Here is a 22,910-nt window from a genome sequence, read left to right as displayed (position 1 = left end):
TGATCAGATGGAGGTAGCAGAGGAGGACAGGAGGTTTCAGGAGGTTTCAGGGTTTATGGAACCAAACATGAAGATAATAATGTTGTGTTGTTTCCAGGTCTGCAGCACCCCCATGTGTCCAGTTCTAACTATTACCATGAACCCTTCTCTGCTTATTAATCACAGCTGTTAGATTTAAACGAGGGTCAGGTGTTTGCCTGGGACGTCATTCTTCTTCTTCTTCTTCTTCTGAATTCCGGCAGACTAGGAGCCTCACGGCACATTGCTGCCTTTCTTGGTGAAGTCTGAAATCGCAGCTACTATTAAATCCTTAGCAGATCAGTGACTGCCAGAAAGTTCAAAATCGCCCTTAAGGCAAAATCCTGTCCCTTGGACGGGCTTAGAACCTGTGACGTCATCTTCACCTGACGTCGCTTTAAACTGACGCCCAATTAAACACCTGCTGCCTCCTCACGTCTCAGCTGGAAGGAAGAAGAAGCTCCAGGAGTGGAAGTTCAGAATTAGAGGAAGCTTCAGGAGTGAAAGTTTAATCGGTGAAGGAGCTCCAGGAACAGCAGCAGGACCCGGACTGAATGAGCTGAACGTCTCATTACGTCACTGCCGGATCAAACACTAACTTCAGACGCAGCTGAGATCAGAGAAGAAGAAACATTTACGTGGAGTTTACAGGTAACTGTCGGTTCTGGTTCGGCTAACGGACACACGCGGTCCGAACACGGGGACTGTCTGGGCAGACAGGTGTGTTCAGGTGTGTTGAGGTAAGGCCTCAGAAGCTTCAGCTGGAGGTTTCATGTTCTGATCAGTCTGTTACTGCAGCTGAAGTCAAACTAATTCAATTATCCATTCTATACTATTCTATTTAACCTGTTAATATTTATTGTATATTATGTGATTTATACTGCAGTGTTTTTTATTCCATATTCCGATCAATAGTTTGTAATCGATATTCAGTGTTTCCACGTGACCACAGGGGATTAACTCTGTGACTTTCTATGTAAATGAAAAAACAATAAATAAAATATAGTATAAATGAAATAAAATGGGATTAATAATATCAACAGAATAAATCAATACGGAACAAATAAACAGAATAAATGAAATAAAACTGAATAAATCAAATAAAATGGGACAAATAATATGAAACCCTAAACTTTTCTCTATCTGTTCTGTGTTTGACAGTTTTATATTCTGATGACAACAGTGTGTTAAAGTTGATTTCTGGCTGGTTGTTAGTCCGGCTGTATTTCAGGAAGTAAACCGTTTTCCAAACATTGAGGACGAACCGACAGCTGGTTTCTGTGTGATGCTGGATTATTTCCAGTCAACAGATAATCTGAGTTTACAGCATGTAGAAATACTGTCAGCTTGGACATGAAAAGAGTTGTTTATCTGCATCTAGTGCTGCTGGTAGGACATCTGAACAGGTAACACACCTGAACAGTGAGGTCACTCAGGTGAAGGCTGAACGAAACTAAAGGGGAGAAATGCTAAACAAGTGGGGAGTGTTTACATTTAATATGGAAACAGTTACTGTAGATATATTAAGGTTTGTAAAATCTTTCTGAATCTTTTTTTAATGTTCTAGAGGTACCTAAAGTCACACACGTTCTCTCAAGCAGATTTCCAGGCGTTTCATTTCCGCATGGCTCATTTATGCAGAAAGAATAACCCAGCCTTATCAGTGCTAACTAATCCTGACTATCAATCCCAACTAATCCTGACTTTCAGTCCTAACTAATCCTAACAGTGATGGGCGAGTCACGGCATGTTGTGGAGGAGCTTCTGGCTTTGTGTCTGCAGAGAATCACCATGGAGGAGAACAACATGAACACTGAGCTGGGTGAGACACACAACAACACAGCACAGTCCAACAAAATCACAGCAACACGACTCAGAGCACTTCCTGTTTGTTTGATCTTCTTCCAGAGTTCATTGAGGTGGTGAAGAACTTTGAGTCCGTCCGAAAGAAATGGGTTCATGCTGAGCTGGAGCTGAAGAAGTACAAAGAGCTGCTGGTGAAGTCCGACGTCTCCAAAGCTGCTCTGGAGGTCCAACTGAAACACGCCAGAAACCAGCTGGACATCGAGATGAAGAAACGCTACAAGATCGAGGCGGACTACCAGTACCTGGTGAGAAAACAGGGATCAGTTGAAGATGTTCTTTGACGTCAGATCCCAGCGAGAACAGCCTGAGAAGCTCTAAAGCCTGAATCTGTTAGTTCTGTTGGACCTGCTGCAGTAAATGTCAGGTTCATCAGCTTTATTATTAATATTTATAACAGCTGATAATTGATTAGTGTCATAATTAATCATATCAGGGCTGCAGCTGTTTGTGTTTTCATGATTCTTTTTCACATGAAAGTTTTTATTCCAGTAGAAAAATGTCTGTCAGCTCTAAATATATCATTTTGAATAAAATCCCGCAAAGCAGCTGCCGGACGTCTTTCATCAGTGGTTAACTGACTGATGGTTTCTGCTGTAGAATCGTCTTTATCAGGAAACCAACTGTTTCTGCTCATGTCTGTTGACTGCAACACAGCTGGAAGCATCAGATGTTTACTGATCATTTTATTCATATGTCCTGGATGCATGCTAATACTTGATGAATAGATCCTCCAGGTTTTCATTTATCCCTCAGATATGTTGGTCATGAAGATGGTAGTTAATAATGGGATGTTAAAAAGAACAAGAAGACTCCACTGCCCCTTTTAAAGAGGAGTCACTGGTGAAGAGTTACAACCCAGAAGTTAATGCAGCCTGCAGGGGGCGGTAACAGCTGAGGTTTATGCAGCCTGCAGGGGGCGGTAACAGCTTAGGTTAATGCAGCCTGCAGGGGGCGGTAACAGCTGAGGTTAATACAGCCTGCAGGGGGCGGTAACAGCTGAGGTTTATGCAGCCTGCAGGGGGCGGTAACAGCTTAGGTTTATGCAGCCTGCAGGGGGCGGTAACAGCTGAGGTTAATACAGCCTGCAGGGGGCGGTAACAGCTGAGGTTAATACAGCCTGCAGGGGGCGGTAACAGCTGAGGTTAATACAGCCTGCAGGGGGCGGTAACAGCTGAGGTTAATGCAGCCTGCAGGGGGCGGTAACAGCTGAGGTTAATACAGCCTGCAGGGGGCGGTAACAGCTGAGGCTTATGTAGCCTGCAGGGGGCGGTAACAGCTGAGGCTTATGTAGCCTGCAGGGGGCGGTAACAGCTGAGGTTAATACAGCCTGCAGGGGGCGGTAACAGCTGAGGTTAATACAGCCTGCAGGGGGCGGTAACAGCTGAGGTTAATACAGCCTGCAGGGGGCGGTAACAGCTGAGGTTAATACAGCCTGCAGGGGGCGGTAACAGCTGAGGTTAATGCAGCCTGCAGGGGGCGGTAACAGCTGAGGTTAATGCAGCCTGCAGGGGGCGGTAACAGCTGAGGTTAATGCAGCCTGCAGGGGGCGGTAACAGCTGAGGTTAATGCAGCCTGCAGGGGGCGGTAACAGCTGAGGTTAATGCAGCCTGCAGGGGGCGGTAACAGCTGAGGTTAATACAGCCTGCAGGGGGCGGTAACAGCTGAGGTTAATACAGCCTGCAGGGGGCGGTAACAGCTGAGGTTTATGCAGCCTGCAGGGCAGTGTTGTGCCAGTTCATACTTAAAAAGAACTAGCTCAAAGTTCAGTTCACATATCTAAAAATGAACTAGTTCACGTTCATTTGTTACTTTTGTTAGTACTCAATAAAAACCTTTTCTTATCCATCCATCACAATTCACTGCCACTCCAAAACTAAACAAAATTCTTGAAGCAATAAAGAATCAAAAGACTCGAGACAATTATTACATCTAGGAGAAAAATAATGTTGAGATAGAGAATAGATTTCACCCCTTAAATAATGTGTGATCATAACATGTAGAAAATGGAAAATGCAAGGTGCAGTCAAAGTATAATGTACGTTTAATGAAACCTTTATTTAGCCAGCATGAACCAAATTATGCAGGACTTCAAAAACAACAAGGCACATTCTGGTTCAGGGGGAAAAGACCTGTCCACTGGAAAAAACAAAACAAAACAGAATATTCTGAAATGCAGTAACTGGTAGACAAAACCAGACTGTAATGTCAACTTTAGCTTGGGCTTACCCTGCACAATGTGCAATACTTAGATTTTTACACTCTCAAAAGGAAGTAAACACTGAGTAAACAATGAAAATACCATTCACATTCATTTATAATAAAAAAATACTTCCTTACTATATTTGTTCAAAGAAAATGAATAGCTAGCAGCTGAACAAACAGCTTAAGTTGAGCTTACCCTGCTCAATGTGCAACACTGAACAAACATTCTAGCATCCTCAAAAGAAAGTAAGCAGTGAGTAAACAATAAAGAAATTATTGACTTTCATTCAAATGTTTTTAAATCTTCCTGACTTATATTTGTCCAAAGAAACTGAATAGCTCTGAAAATTGAAAACCATACAGCATATAGTAATAAACAAACATAACGCTCAATTTCAGAAGCTGGATTCATCTGTATAGAAAGGAGACAGAGTCAGAGGCTTTAAAGTGCATCGTCAAGCAGCACAGCTTACTGAAAGTAATCATTTGAGAAAAAAGCAAGTGGTTGACTCCTGTGGTTTTGTCATGCTCCTACACTGTTACAAGATGTTCTACTTTTTTATAGCAGCAATAAAGAGTTGCAATGGATATTACTACTCCAATACATCAACCAAAGAAGTTAAACTTCTTTTAGCTTTCTGTTTGCATTCAAGAGCAGTTGCTTCTCAAAGTCTTCATCACCAAACCTGTTTCTCCTGGGCCTGAAGATTTGGCCTCCAATACTGAAAAGTCTCTCCACTGGAGCACTTGAGGGGAGAGCAGTGTTGTATTTAAGGAAGAGCTTTTTGAGCCTGTGCAGCAGCATGTACTCTGCAAAGCCATCTGTGGGTGGTGCATCCAATAAGTGTCTGCTTCACCTTTGAGATTCTGTGGGTTTTGTTTAAACCTGAAGAAGGAAGCTGCTGGATCTTTGTCACTGTCACCACTAGGCTGGGGCTGATCAGGGTTTTGTTGTGCTTCTGAGTCATCTGAGTTGCAAATTAGAAGTTCTCGCTTCAGCATCGCTCTGTAAAGCAGCCGTTTTTCCTCATCTTCCACCCAGTCGAGCTTGAATATTGGCAGCAGCATGGCTGACAATATGTGTTCCTTCTTCTCAAGCATGCCTTTGACTCTTGTTTTCAGTGACTGCAGGATGTTAAGAATGAGAGGACGGCATGCAGTCAGACCATGTGCAGCAGTGGGCTTTGTGCTCTCCTCCAACAGGCCATTCAGATCATTTTGTAGTTGTACAATGGTTGGAGCCAAGTACCCAAGGAAAATGTTTTTCTCCCCCTGCAGGATATTCAGTGCAGATGCTAGGGGCCTCATTACATCCACAAACTTGTGTATGAAGCTGATTTCCTCTGCAGAGAATCGTCTGAAGCCAAACTCATCACAGACAGCATGCAGGATAAGACTGTCATATGCATGAGTGACAGCATCAGCAGCTTCACTGGTGTCTGCCTTGGAAGTTAATGTGGCTATGTGAGACAGTCGCTTCATAGCAAGATGCAAAGAGTTCCACCGTGTATCATTTGGAAACACAAAGCCAATACAAGCTTTCCCTCAAAGTCTGATGCTTTGGGGCTTCTTTTAACCCGGTTCCACAATGCAGATGCCTTAGCAAAAACAGACTTTGACAAAGTTTTGTACTGTTTATCAGTCACCTTCTCTGTGTCTTTGGCAACAAGATTTAAGGTGTGAGCCATGCACCTTCTGTGAGGAGGAAGACAGGGATCTTCCAAAGCTGAGAGAGGCTCAGGCTCCATGTCATCCTCTTCATCAAAGCTCTCACTGGCAGCATCAGGAGGTGAGGTAGATCCTGGTTCATTTTCAGTTGCTCCATTATCGCTGTCAACATCTGGATCTGTATTTTCATCAGCAGTGGCAAAATCTTCTGCAAAACAGTTGAATGCTTTCACAAAATTAGCAGCATTGTCTGTCACAGTGCACACAATCCTGAACTCTTTATGCACCTCTGACAACGCTTTGGCAAGCACGTCGTGTATGTGTACGCCTCTAACACGACGGCAAGCAAGTACTGCTGAGCTTCTCTGAGAGATATTATTTTTGTTGAGCCAATGAACAGTAATGCCCAAAAACGCCTTGTTCACTGTGGACCAGCAATCTGCTGTCGTACATACGGTATCAATTTCACAGAGTTCATTCTTTAAGTCAGAAATATTCCCCTGGAATGCATTGTTCCATAGTTTCTGTACCTGCTTTCTTGAGGGGACGTGCCTGGATGGCTGCAAACCAGTCACTAGTTTGATGAATGATGGCTTCTCAACCTTACTCAAAGGCTGGAGATCTCCCACGATGTAATCCAATACAAGCTTGTCCACTTGTTGTTGAGAAACAAAGGAAACGGCTGGTTCTTTACTAAATGCAGTGAGCTTCACTTGGGTGGGTTTGCTCGGCGGTGGGCCTCTCTTCGTTAATGATTGCTTGCATTCATCATTCAGTCGCAGATATTTGCCAAGATAGCTCGGATGCTTTAATTCTATGTGGCGTTTCAAATTTGAGCTCGATGTGGCTGACGTACGTACTTGCTTGTTAGGTCCCGGTGGGCACAGTTTGCACAAAAACGTGAGTTTTTTTCCGTCTGAGTCTTGCTCTGTTTGTACATAAAACTCTCCCAAGTGTTCTGTAAAACTGGCTTCAGCAATGCCTGTAGCTGAGTCTGAATCGCGGGAACTAGCAGGTTCCCATGCTGGACCGTCATGGTGTTTGCCGTCAACAGTTCTTCTTCTTCGTCGTTTAATTTCCGCAACGCTGCCCCGCCCCCGCTGCCCTCCACTGTGCCGTAAAACCTGACTTTTCAAATGAGCGTGAACGTGAACTGCGTGTGCCACTCATTCTTGCCAAAGTGAGCGGCGCTCTTGTTCACTTCATGATATGAAAACTGAATTGTTAATGCTGCCTGCAGGGGGTGCTAACAGCTTAGTTTAGTGCAGCCTGCAGGGGGCGCTAGCAGCTTAGTTTAATGCAGCCTGCAGGGGGCGCTAGCAGCTTAGTTTAATGCAGCCTGCAGGGGGCGCTAGCAGCTTAGTTTAGTGCAGCCTGCAGGGGGCGCTAGCAGCTTAGTTTAGTGCAGCCTGCAGGGGGCGCTAGCAGCTTAGTTTAGTGCAGCCTGCAGGGGGCGCTTGCAGCTTAGTTTAATGCAGCCTGCAGGGGGTGCTAACAGCTTAGTTTAGTGCAGCCTGCAGGGGGCGCTAGCAGCTTAGTTTAATGCAGCCTGCAGGGGGTGCTAGCAGCTTAGTTTAATGCAGCCTGCAGGGGGTGCTAGCAGCTTAGTTTAGTGCAGCCTGCAGGGGGTGCTAACAGCTTAGTTTAATGCAGCCTGCAGGGGGCGCTAGCAGCTTAGTTTAATGCAGCCTGCAGGGGGCGCTAGCAGCTTAGTTTAGTGCAGCCTGCAGGGGGCGCTAGCAGCTTAGTTTAATGCAGCCTGCAGGGGGTGCTAGCAGCTTAGTTTAATGCAGCCTGCAGGGGGTGCTAGCAGCTTAGTTTAATGCAGCCTGCAGGGGGTGCTAGCAGCTTAGTTTAATGCAGCCTGCAGGGGGCGCTAGCAGCTTAGGTTAGTGCAGTCTGCAGGGGGTGCTAGCAGCTTGGTTTAGTGCAGCCTGCAGGGGGCGCTAGCAGCTTGATTTAGTGCAGCCTGCAGGGGGCGCTAGCAGCTTAGTTTAATGCAGCCTGCAGGGGGCGCTAGCAGCTTAGTTTAGTGCAGCCTGCAGGGGGCGCTAGCAGCTTAGGCTAATGCTGCCTGCAGGAGGCGCTAGCAGCTTAGGTTAATGCTGCCTGCAGGGGGCGCTAACACCTCTGTGTGTCTCCAGCAGCGACAGATGCAGCTCATGTGTGACATTCTGGTCCACGACAGTAAGTCCAGCGCCTGCCTGAATGATGAGCAGAAATCTCTGCTGGCGACGTTCGAACATAAAGCAGGAAACACGACTCTGCAGAGGAGCAGCAAACGGTGAATTGATCAGTTTCAATCACATTGACCAAGAACAGATCATTTATGAGACATGAAGCATTTAGAGTCATATCTAGAGGTTTACTAAAGGGAATTTCAGACAGTAAAGATCTTAAATGAGCTGCTGAGGACTTCCGGCTGCGTTCTTTAACCAATGTTTCATTAAATCATCAGGCTCTCTGTCATCGACGAGTCATCCTTCCTGTCGCACTCTGACATCAGCTACGACCGCACCGACGATGACGTGGTAAACACACAACTCTGGACAGACGCACAGCTCTACTGCACACACCCCAGCGTACTACATATAACCTCTTACATCTCCATGGTAACCGATGCTGTGGAGCTGTTTAGATTTAACCAGGTGTTTTCCTGATGATTCTGAGTGACCCAGATGCTGGAAGCATCCTGTTGCCATGGAAACCTACATGTATCCAGTTGCTGATGCAGACATCCCATAATTCCATTATTATGTTTGGTCCGTTTAATCTGCTGGTCCTGCAACTGATAGATCTATGGTTAGATCATTGATCATCTATTGGTGTTTGTTACCAGAATATTCAAGCAGTAACTTTAGTTTCATTTTATTTTGTCAATAAATTCAAGGAATTTCCTGCATTATGGGATGGAGTCAGACCTAAACACACTTTAATAAAATATCAGGTTTGAATATATATAGCTCTCATTTGTCAGTTATCACTAATCAGCTGTATTGATCAGTAAAGTAAATACATTAACACTGATTATCAGTTTTCTTCCAGCATTCCCGCTTTTCATCATTTACAGCAGCAGAACATCAGAAGTTTTTATTTTCCTCATTGTTCTTCATTAAAACAACCTGCTGGCTGCAGTAGGAGGAACGTGATTGGTCCATTTACTGCAGAAGAGTCACATGAACTTGTAAACTCCTCCCAGTCTGAGGCAGGACGTCTGAGTGAACACAGACAGCTGGAATCTCTGAGGGCTTTTAGTTGTGGATCTGTTGGACCTGCTGACTGACTGATGCTTTTCATCTGGTCTCAGGATTTGGACACCACTGTGATTAAACCTCTGAGATCTCGAGCCAGAGAGAGGAGGGTGAGACGTCCTCCCTGTTTACATGTTTATAGCATGTTTGTGCTTCATGTTGATCTTTTGCTCCAGTTTGGAGTCAGTGACATTCACCTACTAACTACTATCCACAGAAGATTTCAGTCTTTTACAAACCTGAAACCCAACAGACACAATGTAAAGACTGATAGGAAAACACGCCTTCTACTGTCTGTTGCCCTGTTGTTCTGTCACGCTGTTGTTGCCCCGTAATGTTGTTGTTGCTCTGTCATGTTGTTGTTGTTCCATCATGCTTTTGTTGCCCCATTATTTTGTTGTTGAATTGTCACGTTGTTGTTTCCCCATCACGCTGTTGTTGCCCCGTCATGTTGTTGTTCTGTCACGCTGTTGTTGCCCCGTCATGTTGTTGTTCTGTCACGCTGTTGTTCTGTCACGCTGTTGTTGCCCCGTCATGTTGTTGTTCTGTCATGTTGTTGCCCCGTCACACTGTTGTTGCCACGTCACGCTGTTGTTGCCACGTCACGCTGTTGTTGCCCCGTCACGCTGTTGTTGCCCCGTCACGCTGTTGTTGCCCCGTCACGCTGTTGTTGCCCCGTCACACTGTTGTTGTTGCCCCGTCACGCTGTTGTTGCCCCGACATGTTGTTGTTGCCCCGACATGTTGTTGTTTCCCCGTCACGCTGTTGTTTCCCCGTCACGCTGTTGTTTCCCCGTCACGCTGTTGTTTCCCCGTCACGCTGTTGTTTCCCCGTCACGCTGTTGTTTCCCCGTCACGCTGTTGTTGCCACGTCACGCTGTTGTTGCCCGCTCACACTGTTGTTGTTGCCCCGTCACACTGTTGTTGTCGCCCCGTCACGTTGTTGTTGCCCCGACATGTTGTTGCCCCGTCACGCTGTTGTTGCCCCGTCACGCTGTTGTTGCCCCATCACGCTGTTGTTGCCCCATTATTTTGTTGTTGAATTGTCACGTTGTTGTTTCCCCATCACGCTGTTGTTGCCCCGTCATGTTGTTGTTGCCCCGTCATGTTGTTGTTCTGTCACGCTGTTGTTGCCCCGTCATGTTGTTGTTCCCCCGTCATGTTGTTGTTCTGTCACGCTGTTGTTGCCCCGTCATGTTGTTGTTCTGTCATGTTGTTGCCCCGTCACTGTTGTTGCCCCGTCACGCTGTTGTTGCCCGCTCACACTGTTGTTGTTGTTCTGTCACATTGGTGTTGCCCCGTCACGCTGTTGTTGCCCCGTCACGCTGTTGTTGCCCCGTCACGCTGTTGTTGCCCCGTCACGCTGTTGTTGCCCCGTCACGCTGTTGTTTCCCCGTCACGCTGTTGTTGCCTCGTCACGTTGTTGTGACCCCGACATGTTGTTGTTGCCCCGTAATGTTGTTGTTGCTCTGTCATGTTGTTGTTGTTCCATCATGCTTTTGTTGCCCCATTATTTTGTTGTTGAATTGTCACGTTGTTGTTTCCCCATCACGCTGTTGTTGCCCCGTCACGCTGTTGTTGCCCGCCCACACTGTTGTTGTTGTTCTGTCACGCTGTTGTTCTGTCACGCTGTTGTTTGCCACGCATGTTGTTGTTCTGTCATGTTGTTGCCTCCGTCACACTGTTGTTGCCACGTCACGCTGTTGTTGCCCCGTCACGCTGTTGTTGCCCCGTCACGCTGTTGTTGCCACGTCACGCTGTTGTTGCCCGCTCACACTGTTGTTGTTGCCCCGTCACACTGTTGTTGTTGCCCCGTCACGCTGTTGTTGCCCCGTCACGCTGTTGTTGCCCGCCCACACTGTTGTTGTTGTTCTGTCACGCTGTTGTTCTGTCACGCTGTTGTTGCCCCGTCATGTTGTTGTTCTGTCATGTTGTTGCCCCGTCACACTGTTGTTGCCACGTCACGCTGTTGTTGCCCCGTCACACTGTTGTTGCCACGTCACGCTGTTGTTGCCACGTCACGCTGTTGTTGCCACGTCACGCTGTTGTTGCCCCGTCACGCTGTTGTTGCCACGTCACGCTGTTGTTGCCCGCTCACACTGTTGTTGTTGCCCCGTCACACTGTTGTTGTCGCCCCGTCACGTTGTTGTTGCCCCGACATGTTGTTGCCCCGTCACGCTGTTGTTGCCCCGTCACGCTGTTGTTGCCCCATCACGCTGTTGTTGCCCCATTATTTTGTTGTTGAATTGTCACGTTGTTGTTTCCCCATCACGCTGTTGTTGCCCCGTCATGTTGTTGTTGCCCCGTCATGTTGTTGTTCTGTCACGCTGTTGTTGCCCCGTCATGTTGTTGTTGCCCCGTCATGTTGTTGTTCTGTCACGCTGTTGTTGCCCCGTCATGTTGTTGTTCTGTCATGTTGTTGCCCCGTCACACTGTTGTTGCCCCGTCATGCTGTTGTTGCCCGCTCACACTGTTGTTGTTGTTCTGTCACATTGGTGTTGCCCCGTCACGCTGTTGTTGCCCCGTCACGCTGTTGTTGCCCCGTCACGCTGTTGTTGCCCCGTCACGCTGTTGTTGCCCCGTCACGCTGTTGTTTCCCCATCACGCTGTTGTTGCCTCGTCACGTTGTTGTGACCCCGACATGTTGTTGTTGCCCCGTAATGTTGTTGTTGCTCTGTCATGTTGTTGTTGTTCCATCATGCTTTTGTTGCCCCATTATTTTGTTGTTGAATTGTCACGTTGTTGTTTCCCCATCACGCTGTTGTTGCCCCGTCACGCTGTTGTTGCCACGTCACGCTGTTGTGCCCGCCCACACTGTTGTTGTTGTTCTGTCACGCTGTTGTTGCCCCGTCACGCTGTTGTTGCACCGTCACGCTGTTGTTGCACCGTCACGTTGTTGTTGCCCCGACATGTTGTTGTTGCTCTGTCATGTTGTTGTTGTTCCATCATGCTTTTGTTGCCCCATTATTTTGTTGTTGAATTGTCACGTTGTTGTTTCCCCATTACGCTGTTGTTGCCCCGTCACGCTGTTGTTGCCCCGTCATGTTGTTGTTGCCCCGTCATGCATTGTTTTGCCCCGTCATGTTGTTGTTGCCCTGTCATGTTGTTGTTTCCCCGTCACGTTGTTGTTTCCCCGTCACGTTGTTGTTGTTTCCCCGTCACGTTGTTGTTGTTTCCCCGTCACATTGTTGTTGTTTCCCCGTCACTGTTGTTGTTTCCCTGTCATGCTTGTTGTTGCCCTGTCACGTTGTTGTTGCCCCGTCATGCTGTTGTTGCCCCGTCATGCTGTTGTTGCCCCGTCATGCTGTTGTTGCTCCGTCACGTTGTGGTTGCCCCGTCATGCTTTGGTTGCCTCATCACGTTGTTGTTGCCTCGTCACGTTGCTGTTGCCTCGTCACGCTGTTGTTACTCCGTCACGTTGTTGTTTCCCCGTCCCGTTGTTGTTGCCCCGTCCCGTTGTTGTTGCCCCGTCCCGTTGTTGTTGCCCCGTCCCGTTGTTGTTGCCTCGTCACGCCGTTGTTGCCTCGTCATGTTGTTGTTGCCCCTTCATGTTGTTGTTGTTGCCCCTTCATGTTGTTGTTTCCCCATTATGCTGTTGTCGCCTCGTCATGTTGTTGTTGTCACGTTGTTGTTGTCGCCTCGTCATGTTGTTGTTGTCACGTTGTTGTTGCCCCGTCATGCTGTTGTTGTCCCGTCATGTTGTTGTTCTGTCATGTTTTTCTGTCATGCTGTTGTTGCCCCATCATGCTGTTTTTGCCCCGTCATATTGTTTTTGTTTCATCATGTTTTTGCCCCGTCATGCTGCTATTGCCCCTTTGACGTTGCCGTTGTTGCAGCGCTCCTCCATGGGTCCTTCCTTTGGTCCTCCGGTCGTGAAGCGAAGCCGAGGAGGAAACATTTCTGCAGATCTGCTGGACCGAAGAACGGTGGAGAAGGTGAGCAGATCCAACCATCTTCAGAAGCTCCCGTCTCCGTGTTCTTCACCAACATGCCGGCAGGTTGTTGGTTAATGAGGTTATTGCTGAATGCAGTCAGGGATGAATCCTGCAGACGATGCTCAGGGCCAAAACCACACTTTAACTCCTTGAGGTCTGTAGTAATGAATTCTCATCATCCCAGTTCCACACTGCAGACAGCATATCCATTCCCCCAACACTGGTTGGTTTGTATTCAATACAGACTTGGAACCTTTTAGAGCCCTGGTTTCTGGTAGGACTGGAATCTAATCATTATATATTTATTATTATTATTATATGTTCTATGTGTAATAGACAAATTAACAATCTCCACTTATTTAGCATCAGCTGGAAAGCAAAAATACAAATTTAAAAAAAAAAAAATTTTATTGTAAATAAATTCATTCGTCAAGAGGTTAATGATGGTCTCTGAGACACTGGTTCTGATGTTGGTTTTAATGAAACCAGTTAAACTCCCAGTGAACACAGATCTCTGATGGGACCAGCAGAAGCTCCTTGTAGACCTGAAGCTGACTCTGTGTTTGACTCAGGATGTGGAGACCATCGTCAAGGCGTCTTTGATGACTGCTGAGGCTGGAGGTCAGATTCACATGGTGGTGGGAATCAGCCAGGAGACCCCTGGACATCCAGCCGAGACCTTCAGCCAGGAGACCCCTGGACATCCAGCCGGGACCTTCAGCCAGGAGACCCCTGGACATCCAGCCGGGACCTTCAGCCAGGAGGCAGCAGGTGAGTCAGCCTCCAGCTACTCTGTGATGGGTTCTGGCAGATATATCAACTTATTTTAGGAAACCTCTCATCAAGCATTCTGGTCTCTTCAGGTACTTTTTGACTTTTTCTAAAAAGAGTTATTGTGCCTCATGTGAGATAACAGTTTTTCTGAATAAGTTCTGATGCCGTCAACATTTAGGTCACAGGATCAGTGTGAAACATGGCCGACATAAAGGAAGACTGTGGAACAGGTTAGTGTTAGCCTTGATCCATACTTATTATCTCCACCATTGTCGGGATTCAGCTTCGTATTCTGAAACGGTTGGACTGATTCAAAATGAAGACTCGCTGTCTTCTGGATCCTGACGTCTGAGGAACTGCAGCAGAGCTGAGGAATGTCTGAAACACTCTGATTCTCATTTCCATTTAAATTAACAGAAGAAGCTCTTGTCCAGAAACAAATGTAGTTTGTCACGTGGTAGAGAGGGCTTCCAGAAGATGAGATCAGGCCTCGTTCTGTTCTCCTTCAGCATCATGACTGTAGTTCAACAGTACATCAGAACATATTCCATCATGTTTTGGAGTTTGTGGAGCCTTTAAATTTCTGACCAGATCTGGAGCTACATGTCTCTGACCTCCAAACTGTTGGTTCTTTTGTTCCTGATGGGTTTCTTGGTTTGCTGTTGTTTACAGTTTTTCTTGATTGCTCAGACACATTCCTGGAAAGCTGCTCTCCTTTTCCCTAAACTGTGAACACAAAACCCAATTTTCAAGCTACATTCACAAAACCTCTGACTCTTCTTGCAAAACCAAACTTTCACCCCAAAACAGTTCAATCTGTGCTCAAAATTGAACTCTGCTGTCAAATCATGCCTCAAGTCAATCTAAATTAAATACTCTACTGAGCAGTCACTAAACACTGCATAGAATAAAGGAAAACGCAACGCTCAGGACATGAAGCGGTAGAAATAAATGTTTATTTAGCCTAAATGCATGCTGCAAAACTAAATACCTGGGCATTTGTAACACTTGTTCATAGAAAAAAGAATTTGCAAAAAAACAGAAATCCTGTGCATTTACATGTAGCACTGGTACGTAAAAATAAAGCACAAAACTATACAAATGAAGTCCAAAGAAAAGAAGTGCATTACTCTGCCACAGCATCATTTCTCTGTACTGGGTCAGGCCACAGGACTTCATCTACATCACAGGACACATTTTCTCTGGCCAGGCAAAAGGGGAAAACCCCTGGCATGCCGTATCCATGCTCCTCTTCTTAGATTTCTGTCCATTGTAGTGCCTCACAAACCAGTGCTCTGGCTTATATGTACCCTCACATCATTAGACACAAGTGTGATCAATTTTCAGTTGTTGTGTTCAACCGGTGACGCCTGAGCTTTAACTGTGTTTGACTTTTGCCACCAGTGCTCACCATTATGCAACACATGTGCATCACAATGACAATGTGTTGACAAGACGTGTCTAAACAGGTGAAAGGGCTTATGGTTCAGCCAAAAGAGTGACTGATTCAATAAGTGGGTTCAGGCAACTGAGAATTTGGTTCAGACAATAGAGTTTAGTGTTTTAGCAACTGAGAAAAACTGTAAAGGAACTTGTTGGGTTTCTCTGTAGAAGGCCTTAATCTCTGTGTGAAGCATCTTGAGATGACATGTTGTAAATCATTGCTTTATAATTACAGTTTAATGGATTGTTTTTAATCATCTTCATGTACTTGAAGAAGGTGTTTGGATGGATGGGTTGAAGGAACAGACATGATGGTTCAGAAAAGACACTTCCTCCAAATGTAATGGAGAAGCATTTTGGTTCGGGAATGAATAATGATTTATGGTAACTGGGTTCCACACCACAGTAGCTGCAGAACATCCAGGACCCTGATGATGTTCTTCTCTGTTCCTCAGACCAAACCTCCATGTGGTTCCCCTGCGATGACACAGTGATTGAACCCGAACCTGAAGCTCTGCCCAAAGACAGAACCCTTCACAGCTGCAGAACTCAAACAACCAGCAGCCACGTGTTTCTGTCGAAGACGGTAAAGCCCTCCTGACCTTCTCAGTGCTGCCACACACCTGCCCATCCTCTAACACTCACCTGTCTCCAGGTGATCCGGCCGGAGACCTGCCTGCCATGCGGGAAGAGGATCCGCTTCGGGAAGATGGCAGTGAAGTGTAGAAACTGTCGTGTGATCGCTCATCCAGAGTGCAAACAGAAGTTCTCCGACGGCTGCTCAGCCTCCAAGCCAGCAGCTCGACGAACCATTCAGATGGTGAGATGATTAGACCAGACCTCACATCATCATCTCCAATGTCTAGCAGAATAAACCACTGAAAACCAGCAAAGATGGTTTCGATGCTGCTTGGGAAAGTTCTTAGCTTCAGTCAGTATCACAGTAACCATGACACACTCCAGACACTTCAAAACCTCTTTCAATTCGGATAGAAATGACTGAACAGCAAATCACAGTAATCACATTACTGGCTTCCATTTCTGTTGTATTTGATCCCAAACAGGTCAAAAATTCAGCATTGCACATTATTTACATTACTACATGTTTAATCTTTGGTCTAACGGGTGAATCAGACTGATCTACATGTCTGAATGAATCTCTGCTGTTTCAGGACTCGTTGGAGGGTTTTGCTCCACTGACTCATCCCAGAGTTCCTGTGCTGATTGTGGACTGTGTGGCTGAGATTGAACGGAGGGGGCTGCAGGAGGTGACTTCCTCCAGACCGGGTCTCTCTATCTGGATCCACATCTGGATTAATGACCCTCCACAGAGAGTCTTTATTCCTCCAAAACCAACCAGCTGATTTTTGACGACACACACCTTTCATTTCTCTAATCATCAACCCATCATTTTTTGAATTACTAGACATTTAGAGAGATTCGTATTTCTGGGAATATATAGACCATTTTTTCAGTATTTTATGCTGTGAACAATCGGTAGATTTTAGATAAAATGTCCCATGTACTGACAATGAAGATAAGTGTCGGTTGCACACCCACAGTTCTCCTGTAGCAGAGTAATGTTTTCTGTGTTAACTGAAAAAAATCCATCTGCGTCATTTTAAAACTGTGTTTGGAATTCGTGTAGCAGAGCAGAACCTGGATGGAGGGTGGAGGACCAACAGACTCCATGTTGAGATTCAGTCCTGGTTGTTCTCAGAGGAAACGGTTTGGATCTCTTTCTGTGGTGTGAACCTGATGCAGACTGCGCTGTAAGAGCCTGTACAGCAGTCTGAGTTGAACCTTCATGAATCAAACTGGTTCTTCCAGAACACTGCAAAGGATGGATCTGAGGAAACACTGAACTCTTTCTTCAGTACAATGTGGCTCTATCAGTTTCATTCAATTCAGCTTGCTTTATTTCCAGGAGAATCGTGTGGACAATACTGAAAAGGAAACTCCAACATTTATATTAAAGAGTAAATGAAACACATTCATCCATCTATCTATAGTTTATCCATTCATCCATCCATCCATCTTCTTCCTCTTATCCGGGGTCAGGTCATGGAGGCAGCAGATGAAGCAGGTCATTCCAGATGTTCCTCCTCCCAGCAACACTTTCCAGCTCTTCCCGGAGGATCCCGAGGAGTTCCCAGGTCAGATGAGATATATAATCCCTCCAGAGGGTTCTGGGTCTACCCCGGGGTCTCCTCCCAGGAGGACGTGTTCAGAAAACATCCAAAGGAAGTCTCCCTGGAGGATCAGAATCAATGTCCAAACCACCTCCACTGGTTCCTTTAGAGGTGAAGGATCAGTAGCTCTACTCTGAGCTCCCTCCAGATGTCTGATCTTCTCCTCCTATCTCTAAGGCTGAGCCCAGACATCCTACAGAGGAAGCTCATTTCAGACGCTTGTATCCATGATCTCATTCTTTGGGTCTCTACCCAGAGCTCATGACCATAGGTGAGGGTTGGAACGTAGATGGACGGTAAACTGAGATCTTCTCCTTGAGGCTCAGCTCCCTCTACACCATGACAGTTCAATACAACGTCTTCATCACTGCTGACATTGCACCAATCCTCCTGTCCATCTCTAGCTCCATTTTCCATCACTCATGAAAAAGATCCAGAGATACTTGAACTCCTTCACTTGAGGAAGCAACTCCCTCCAACCCAGAGGGAGCAATCTAAGTAGTCATCCATTATTTTCCATCAGTTATTTAAAACAATAAAAATGTGATAGATTATTTATTCATTCCACATAAAGGGAAATATTTCGTTTGTTTTAATTTCCTTGATCAGTGAAACAGCTCACAGAAATAAGAAATCCAGTTTCCCCAAATAGAATATTTCATTTGCTGAGATGGTAAATCACTACTCCAACAGTATAATACCATCTGCTCTGTCTGGTTCAGTACATCACAATCATGGAGAAGACCGCTGAGGGTCTCTGCTGAAGGTCTCTGCTGAAGAGCTGGACAAGCAGCAGGGATGATGAATCCTTCAGAGGATGGTAGAAAAAGATGGTTCAGAACTTTAGAGAACTTCACAGGACCAAGACTGGAGTTGGACCATCCAGAACCCCCAGACATCTTCAGGAAAGGAGCCATGACCGTCACATTCCTCATATCGGGACACTTCTGGACCAGAGACGGTAGCCTAGCCGCGCTAGACCCAGCTCTGAAGACGCAAGGGTCTAGGAACTCTTGACGGGGAGGGAGGCGGGCTAAAAGGTTGTCTATCAAATCACTCTGCAGCAATTGGGTAGGTATACAACCAATCAGTGCAACGAATAGGCTGACGTAGTTCCTAGAGCGCCGGACGTCAGAGGATGCGGTAGTTCGGTGAAACCTTATTTATACAGTCAATGGGTGAAGCTCAAGTATATTACAGACATATTAGCAGAAAATTATTCAGAGTCGGTGCTAATGGAGCTCAACGACTGTTGTCGTTTTTGTTGTCGACCCTGGCAGAGAATTAAATTCGTTGCCGTGGGTTGTCTAGCGCAGCTGGGCGAGTTGTTCCCGGTTGTTTCTGTCAGAATTGTCGCGCCTCTGTCGTCACTTAGTTACGCCCGCCTTCTGACTCTACACTTCATGGTGATTCGTCGGCCAGTTTTAGGAGATCCAACCTTGAGGCTTACCGAGGGTAACTAGACCCTTGCGTCTTCAGAACTGGGTTTAGCGCGGCTAGGCTGCAGAGACAGCAGATCTTCCCTGGCCTGAGGAGAAATGGAACTGGACTGTTGTCAGTGGTCCAAAGTCCTAAATTCTGTTGTTCATCTAGAGACCAACATCTCAGACTCTGGATGAAAAATGGAGAAGCTCAGAATCCAAAAAGTCTGAAGGCGTCAAGTTTACTCAGTCTGAGAGGGTTTCTGGTGTCATGTCACCTGCTGCTGGTGGTCCACCAAGTTCTGTCAAGTCCACTAGGGTGAAAAACTCCTTCGCAAAATGTTGTTGTATTTCATCTGTTTCTCATCTGTCTGTGTGTCTCACCTGTCTGTCTCACTTGTGTGTCCTCAGAGAGGTCTGTACCGGGTTCCTGGAGGGGAGCGGCTGGTGAAGGAGCTCAGAGATCGGTTTGTTCAGGGGGAATCGCTGGTGATGCTCAGTAAAGTTCGGGACGTCCATGTGGTATGTGGACTTTTGAAGGACGTCCTGAGGAAGCTGAAGGAGCCTCTGCTCACCTTCAGGCTGCACAGGACCTTCATGAAGGCTGCAGGTGAACTCTGAACACAGACATAATGAGCAGCTGGAAACCTTTGAGATTCTAAATGAAGGATGCTTTCACTTCGCTGTGTTTCAGAGCTGGATGATGCTGACAGCTGCTTGGCCGTCATGGTTCAGAACATTTCAGAGCTGCCCAAAGCCAACAGAGACACTCTGGCCTTCCTCATGCTCCATCTACACAAGTAAGAGCTTCCAGCTGCTCCTGGGGTCTTTGATTCATTAACAGTCAGCTTTACTGGAACTCTGGTGTTTCCTCTCAACATCCTGAAACTAAATAAAATGCCTGTTTGTTTAAATAAAACTTCAGGTTAAACTACAGGTGTGTGAAATGAATGCAGAACTACAGAGAACCCAAAGAGTACAAAGTTCCTCTTATCTTCAGGTGGTTTTGGTCTCCATCTCCAGGGTGAGTTAGACTTTCTCATGAAGTGTGTTCCTCCATCAGGGTGATGAGGAGTCCTCAGTGCCAGATGGACCGGAATAATTTGGCCCGGGTGTTCGGACCGACCATCGTGGGTCATGGGATGTCTGAGCCGTCTCCAACCACCATCATGAGAGACACCAACACTCAGCCGAAGGTCAGCCTCCCTCTAAATGTCCACGTCAGCAGAATGTGGTTCTCTCTGGGTTTAGGTGAACATGTTGAAGCTACATAGTACTTCACAATCCTGATCCTGTTGCTTTCAGGTTGTCCTCCGCCTGCTGTCCCTCCCTGAAGACTACTGGAAACATGTTCTCACCATTCAAACAGATCAGATGCCCTCCTCATCCTCCACCTTTAAGATGAACCAGGAAGAGACTCATGGTGTGTCTCCATGTTCTAAAGGTTTGTTAGCGGCGCTGATGGCTGAAGGTTGTATAAGGCTATGTTCAGGAGGTTTCAGCCGTCCTCCTGCCCAGAATGCTTCAACTCTTCAAACTGTCAGGAAAACAAATATTCTTTCTGCTCCACCTTCTGAAGGATTGTTAACATGTTGTTGTTGGAGGGGGCAAGGGATCGTTTTTCAGTGTGAACAGGAGGAGGCATTTCCTATCCCTGAAGAGATTCTTCTCTTCAGGTCGGCTGTTTAAACCAGTCACATCTCCAGAGTTGAACAGCTACTACAAGACTGCCAGCAGAGGAAGTCCGAGAGGCCAGACCAGGAATCTGGGCAACACTTTCAACAACACGTAAGACCACAACAAACCAGGAACCACTCAGTCTGTTCCTCTAAAACACTCCGGTCTGTTCCTCTAAAACATTCCTGATCAGGTGAGTGTTTCCAGGATTGGCCTCCTAGTTGTCCGTTTCAGCCTCGGCTGTAGATCAAACCGCTTCACCGTGAACTCGGTGTGCAGAACTCCAGTTCAATGTAGGAAACTGAACGATAGAGATTTGTTCTGTTAGAATGTGTAGAGAACTTTCCTGTTGGGGATAGTAGGGACTTCTAAAAGTGGTTCTACGTGGACAGTTCCTCTAATCGGATCACCTCAAAAAAAAAAAACGCAAGTTCCTGCTGGAAAACGGCTTTCTGTGGGAACATGGACAGGCTTTATTTTGTTTCGTCACAAGAAAATGGAGATGATCAGCTTGTCTTTTATCAGAAGAACGTGAGAAATAATGTCCTAACAGTACCCCCCCCAAAGAAAAATCTGAAGATTTGTGTAGATTAGATGTGGATGCCCAAACAACATTAGCATAAGTCAGCTAAAGCTAAACTATGGAATTAAACTGTTAATGAACAAGACATCTAATCCAGGTTCATAGTTTCACAGTTAATGTCAATATTCCAGCATGTTTTCCGACAAACCTTTAGCAAACCTCCTGCCTTCATGCTTACGGAGCTGATAGCTGCTATCATGTCTTTACTGGTTTACTGGGCTCCAACATGAACAGTTTTTGCTTTTCATCTTCATCCTTCTGATCTTCTGTCCTGGTTCCTGTCCTCAGGGGTCGACTGGAGTCCGGTAGAAGGTTCTTCACGTCGCCCAGCTGACTCCAAAACTCTGCTGCTACATCCAGTCTTTACAGTTTTACACCAACAGCAAACATCGGATGTCACCATATAGTTTGTGTTTCATTTTGTGTTAAAAAAAACTTTGAATATAATCTGTGTGAGTTTAGAATGAACTGTTGGTGTTTCTGGTAGTTTTCTGAGATATAGAAGACCACAACTTAAACTGTTGATCCCTCATTGATGTTTTAGTGTGAGAAAGATGGATGCAGAGTGAGTGTTCAAACTAAACTCTGGAACACATTTTATGAACATGTTCAAGAACATGGGACTGGTCCATTGCAGAAGCACCGATGCAATGAGATCACAGCTTTCCCCTGCAGCAGGTGAAGAGTTTTGCAGATGACTTGCTGTTAAGTGTTCTAGGTTGTAGGACGATCAGAATCGGTCAGACCGGTTAGATCAATCAGGTGCTTCTGAATTTAAAGCACTTTCCACTGTGGAAAATAAAGTCACCTCCACGTTGAAATGTAAAAGAAATAAAAATGAAGCATCTCATGCTGCAGGTGGTCATTTCATTCCTGCTGATCTCCTGTGAACCTCTGATTCTATATGAACATGTCTAAGCCCTCAGGTTTCTTGCGCAGCAGCTCAGAGGTTCTGGTTGGTGTAAGAATGAGAATGAATATGCAGTTAGTACGTTAGACAAATGTTGTGATGTTGGACACATTTATTAACCATGCCTGACATGTACGTCAGCAGGGTTACTGCATTCGCTTCGGTATCTGGCTGGCTGGGTAAGTATGTATGTGTGTATGTCCGTTCAGATATCTCTGCAAGTGCTGAAGTCAGTTTAATCAAACTTGGCACTGAAGATCGGTCCAAGGTCCCCTGCTCAGTTGTGGAGTTAGAGGTCAGCAGGTCAAGGTCACAGGGGTCACTTAGCACATGTCTTGTTGAGTGATAGGGCCATTGGGCGTGGTTCTGCCATCTACTGAGGGCTTGTCTAGTTCTTCATTGTGTTTGTGCCGTTAGTTGCACATGCAGTATATGAGCTTAAAGACATGGTGGTGAGACTAGGGGGCACTGTGAAGAGAGGAGAGGGTTGATATAGGGATAGAGGAAAGAAGGGAGAGAGAGAGCAGGAGCTGGATGGCTAGAGCTGATGTCTGTATGTTGCTGGAGCTCACTAGAAGTTCTGACAAGATACAGAATGTGTCCGGAGTGATTCTTGTATGCACCCCAAACACCCACGATGCTTACACTGGTGGCAGCGGTGGGATGTTTCTGCTGTGAAAGATCGCCAAGCGTAATTCTGCTGAACTTTGTAAGTCTCTGACGCCAGAAGCAAACGTTAGCCACATTAGCCGCTAGATTAGCCTTCAGTAAAGTGAGTTAGCTCACCATAACCACCCACGTTTTTTGTTTTGATAGCTTCATTGAGTTTAGATACCGTGTTTCGGTCGCCTATCTCAACTTGTGAGCTAAAGAAAAGTCATCATGTCCCATTAGCCCATTAGCTGGTGATGTGGGGCGCCCGCCAGCTATTTCTCCTGAGGCCCCAAGTGTCTGCCTTAGTGACACAACAA

General features: G+C 46.2%; 1 protein-coding gene across 3 annotated transcripts; it reads left to right on the top strand.

Annotated features, from left to right (window-relative positions):
- The first annotated feature begins 162 nt into the window (after positions 1 to 162).
- On the top strand, positions 163 to 21,879 carry si:ch1073-416j23.1 (rac GTPase-activating protein 1). Of its 3 annotated transcripts, none has more exons than XR_007938151.1 (17): positions 164 to 758; positions 1,748 to 1,840; positions 1,927 to 2,129; positions 7,899 to 8,038; positions 8,213 to 8,285; positions 9,062 to 9,115; positions 12,841 to 12,939; positions 13,512 to 13,710; positions 15,612 to 15,742; positions 15,812 to 15,976; positions 16,329 to 16,424; positions 19,181 to 19,379; positions 19,464 to 19,569; positions 19,833 to 19,965; positions 20,075 to 20,213; positions 20,446 to 20,639; positions 21,318 to 21,879. XR_007938151.1 is itself a non-coding variant. In XM_051939857.1 (17 exons), exons 2-17 carry the CDS (start codon positions 1,750 to 1,752, stop codon positions 21,361 to 21,363), a joined length of 1,986 nt encoding a protein of 661 aa, XP_051795817.1. In that variant the 5' UTR covers positions 165 to 758; positions 1,748 to 1,749; the 3' UTR covers positions 21,364 to 21,879. The 3 variants fall into 3 exon arrangements, 2 of the variants coding, with proteins under 2 accessions (XP_051795818.1, XP_051795817.1); XM_051939857.1 differs by having other exon boundaries at positions 165 to 758; positions 20,446 to 20,557; XM_051939858.1 differs by having other exon boundaries at positions 163 to 758; positions 20,075 to 20,192; positions 20,446 to 21,879.
- The last annotated feature ends 1,031 nt before the right edge of the window (positions 21,880 to 22,910 follow it).

This window comes from Acanthochromis polyacanthus, chromosome 19 (assembly GCF_021347895.1).
Source record: "Acanthochromis polyacanthus isolate Apoly-LR-REF ecotype Palm Island chromosome 19, KAUST_Apoly_ChrSc, whole genome shotgun sequence".
NCBI lineage: Eukaryota > Metazoa > Chordata > Actinopteri > Pomacentridae > Acanthochromis > Acanthochromis polyacanthus.
The sequence above is the reverse complement of the archived record's forward strand: the minus strand, read 5'-3'. Positions and strand labels throughout refer to the sequence as shown.